This window comes from Notothenia coriiceps, unplaced genomic scaffold, assembly GCF_000735185.1.
Source record: "Notothenia coriiceps isolate Sejong01 unplaced genomic scaffold, NC01 NC01_scaffold00021627, whole genome shotgun sequence".
Lineage (NCBI taxonomy): Eukaryota > Metazoa > Chordata > Actinopteri > Perciformes > Nototheniidae > Notothenia > Notothenia coriiceps.
In genome coordinates this window covers 1-3,449 of record NW_011354328.1, presented here as the reverse complement: position 1 = coordinate 3,449, position 3,449 = coordinate 1, and the positions used below count along the sequence as shown (strand labels likewise).

Genomic DNA, 3,449 nt, shown 5'->3' with positions numbered 1-3,449 from the left:
GTGACCAAAACGTTTGAGACCCACTGAGATAACACTGAGAGAGTCCTTTAGTTCACTGAGCCTCTCAGTCTGACAGGAGAGGACTCTCCTCCACTTTGTTGTTGAAAAAACTCCTTATATCCGTTAGCGCAGCTAGCTAGCACCAGAAGCTAACAACTACGATCTCCGGTTTGCTCTCTCTCTCTCTCTCTCTCTCTCTCGCTCATGCACACAAAATGGCTCGTTTCACACACACACAGAGCCAAGCTTTAATGAAACACAGAGACCCAGACGTAATAGTACTGTATGATATTATTTTAGAATCAATAATCTTTCGAATTATGATTTTTATTTATTTATTTATTTTTATTTTTTTTTCATAACCATTTTTCCTCCTGGTCTCTCGCGTCCCCCCCTGTCATGCCTCTTCGCCCCCCAGGGGGGGCGCGGGCCCCCCACTTTGGGAACCACTGACCTATAAGATAATTTCAAACATTTTGAAAGACTTGTTTTCTACACATCGTAAACCTACTGAAGTCCCTTTAAGAAGATGACCTTTATATGTGTGTATTTTAATGTGCTGCCCCCTGTGGTGCCAGGTGTCGTGTCGGGGAGAACTGGTGGTACCGCGGTCAGCACTGCGAGGAGTTCGTCTCCGAGCCGCTGGTTGTCGGCATCGCCATGGCGTCGGTGTTCGGCCTCCTATTGGTGGCTGGAGGCATCGTCTATTTCCTGTCCAGAACGCTGAGGGAGCGCTACGACACAGAGGACAGCGAGGACCCAATCAGGTGAGACCTCTGACATCACTTCCTGTTGACAGTCTGAGGGCATCACTTCCTGTTGACAGTCTGCTGAGTAACGTTGTTTCCTGCACGTCTCTGGAGCGTAGTGCTAAGCTAACCGCAGCGCCGGACAGCGGCCCGGTGGCAGCTCAGTTCTACCGACGCTACGATGACGAGGCGCCGCTCAGAACCGGGTCCAGAGACCAGAACCAGGAGAACAGCTCTCTGAGCAAAGAGGTACGACTCATAATGCTGAGTCCTGTCATGGGTTCAGGGCTGAAAAAGTGGTTCCACATATTAGTAAACTACAGGAAACTGCGGCCATGTTTGTAGTCCCAACCCTCCGACCTCTGTGCTGAGTCATTGTTAATAGACTACAGGACGCTGCGGCCATGTTTGTAGTCCTAACCCTCCAACTTCTGTGCTGATTAATTGTTAATAGACTACAGGACGCTGCAGTCATGTTTGTAGTCCTAACCTCTGACATCTCTGCTGAGTCATTGTTAATAAACTACAGGACACTGCGGTCATGTTTGTAGTCCTAACCGCTGACCTGTAACCCTGCAGGAGATCCAGGAGCGTCTGAGGATCGCCGAGCTCTGCTCCAGAGATAAGCACTACGCCGAATTCATGAGACAAACTCAAGTGTGAGTGTTTTCTATTTAAAAAGAGATCTTTTAAAATACATTTATAAAGAATTAATAACTCTGCCTTTAGATATATTTTATAAAAACTGTTTATATTCATTCAGTTTTTCACAAACACTCACACTCACAGACAGACACACACACACACACACACACACACACACCACACACACACACACACACACACACACACACACACACACACACACACACACACACACACACACACACACACACACACACACACACACACACACACACACACACACACACACACACACACACACACACACACCAGTGTGTGTGTTTGTAGTGTTATTTGTGTGGTCGCTGTGTTTTCTGTCAGAAACTGAGTCTGTGTTTTGTGGTCAAACAGATTCCTGGAGAAGAGAGGAAGCTCCTCCACATAGACCTCCAGGTACACGCTCTTATTCTGAAAGGATATATCTACACACTCTTATTTTGAAAGGACATATCTTCACGCTCTTATTCTGAAAGGACCTATCGACATGCTTTTATTCTGAAAGGACATATATACATGCTCTTATTCTAAAAGGACATATCTCCATGCTCTTATTCTGAAAGGACATATCTACACGCTCTTATTCTGAAAGGACATATATACACGCTCTTATTCTTAAAGGACATATCTACATGCTTTTATTCTGAAAGGACATATCTCCATGCTCTTACTTTGAAAGGACATATCTACACGCTCTTACTTTGAAAGCGACACATATGTAAATACAAACGCTCTTACTTCAAAAGTTACTGGAATTGTTTTGATAAATGACCTGTATGTATTTCCCATGATGCTTTGGAGCCCCCTTCATTAACCCATGTTGTTTCTCCGCAGAAAGCTGCCTTCGTTCTGATTGGAGGATCTCACTGCTCCCCTGGAGGTGACACTGAAACACTTTAGGATTTTATTTTGAAAGGACTCTTTGTGGACCTGAATTCTGACCTCTGATTGGTCGCCTGTCACTTCCTGTTCACTCTGTGTTTATAACCTTCAGTCACTGCTGCTCTTACTCTTATTTACAAACTGCTTTCTGTACTCTTCCTAAAGACTTTATTCTGAAACTTCACTGTTGTTTTTACTTCCTGTTTTCATGTCGCTGATCATCGGAGAAACACGTTAGCATCTCGTTAGCTTCACGTTAGCTTGTTTTGCTCGGCGCGGCTCCCGTCAGTGCCTTCACGCTCCGTTAGCGTCCGTTAGCGTTAGCATCCGTTAGCGTTAGCTCGGGCTCTCAGAGTTGTGATGTTTGTTTGTCTCATTAAAACTCATCCCAGCCAATCAGCTGCTTCACATGTTTACATTCATCTACTGTTAGCATGTAGCCACGCCTAGCCTGTGTACGAATCCAAAGAAACCAAAACTTTTTCAAAAGTAATTTTTTATTTCTGACAACTTTATTTTAGTGCAAAATATGAAGTTACGAAGTATTTCGCTAGCTTTTTTTTTTTTACAACCAATATTATTTGGTTGTTATCTTGTTTAAAAAAAGTTATTTTATGATGGAGATCGTTTTTCGTGCTTCTACGAACAGAATAAAGTAAATATTGGAGTCTTTAAATCACGGCCAATAAAAACCCTTCTTACTGTTTATTAGTTTTTATTACTTGAATTTGTCTTGGTTGTTTGTTTGTTTAGTTTTTCTGTTTTTAACATTTAGATTTCCTGTTTTTTTAGATCTAAAATATGTTTGTGTTTTACATTCTGTCGTAGAGAATAAATAAATATAATGTGAATTTTCTAAATAAAAAGAAATATTTTTTACAGCAACACCACGCTTCGTTTATTACTAGTATTAGTAATACAATTGTAGTATTTTAAAAGTAGTAGTTAGTACTTAGTAGTGACATCATTACAGAACCCCAGTGGCCCCAGTACTGATCCCTGTGGGAAGCCATGTCTCACTCTAGAGGACCAGAGCCCTTCTTCTTCTTCTTCTTCTTCTTCTTCTTCTTCTTCTTCTTCTTCTTCTTCGATGAAACTTCTTATATTTCCTCAGTGAGTGGAAACAGGTCCTATAGG

The 3,449-nt window shown here is 42.2% G+C and overlaps 1 protein-coding gene across 1 annotated transcript; it reads left to right on the top strand.

Annotated features, from left to right (window-relative positions):
* Positions 1-578: 578 nt before the first annotated feature.
* LOC104953392 (interphotoreceptor matrix proteoglycan 2-like) lies at positions 579-3,017 on the top strand (the record flags this gene model as incomplete). The annotated part of the gene is made up of 5 exons (XM_010780332.1): positions 579-767; positions 869-998; positions 1,329-1,408; positions 1,785-1,826; positions 2,265-3,017. Coding segments are annotated over 4 exons (433 nt in total), but the record flags the coding sequence as incomplete, so codon positions are not given.
* Between the last annotated feature and the right edge of the window lie 432 nt (positions 3,018-3,449).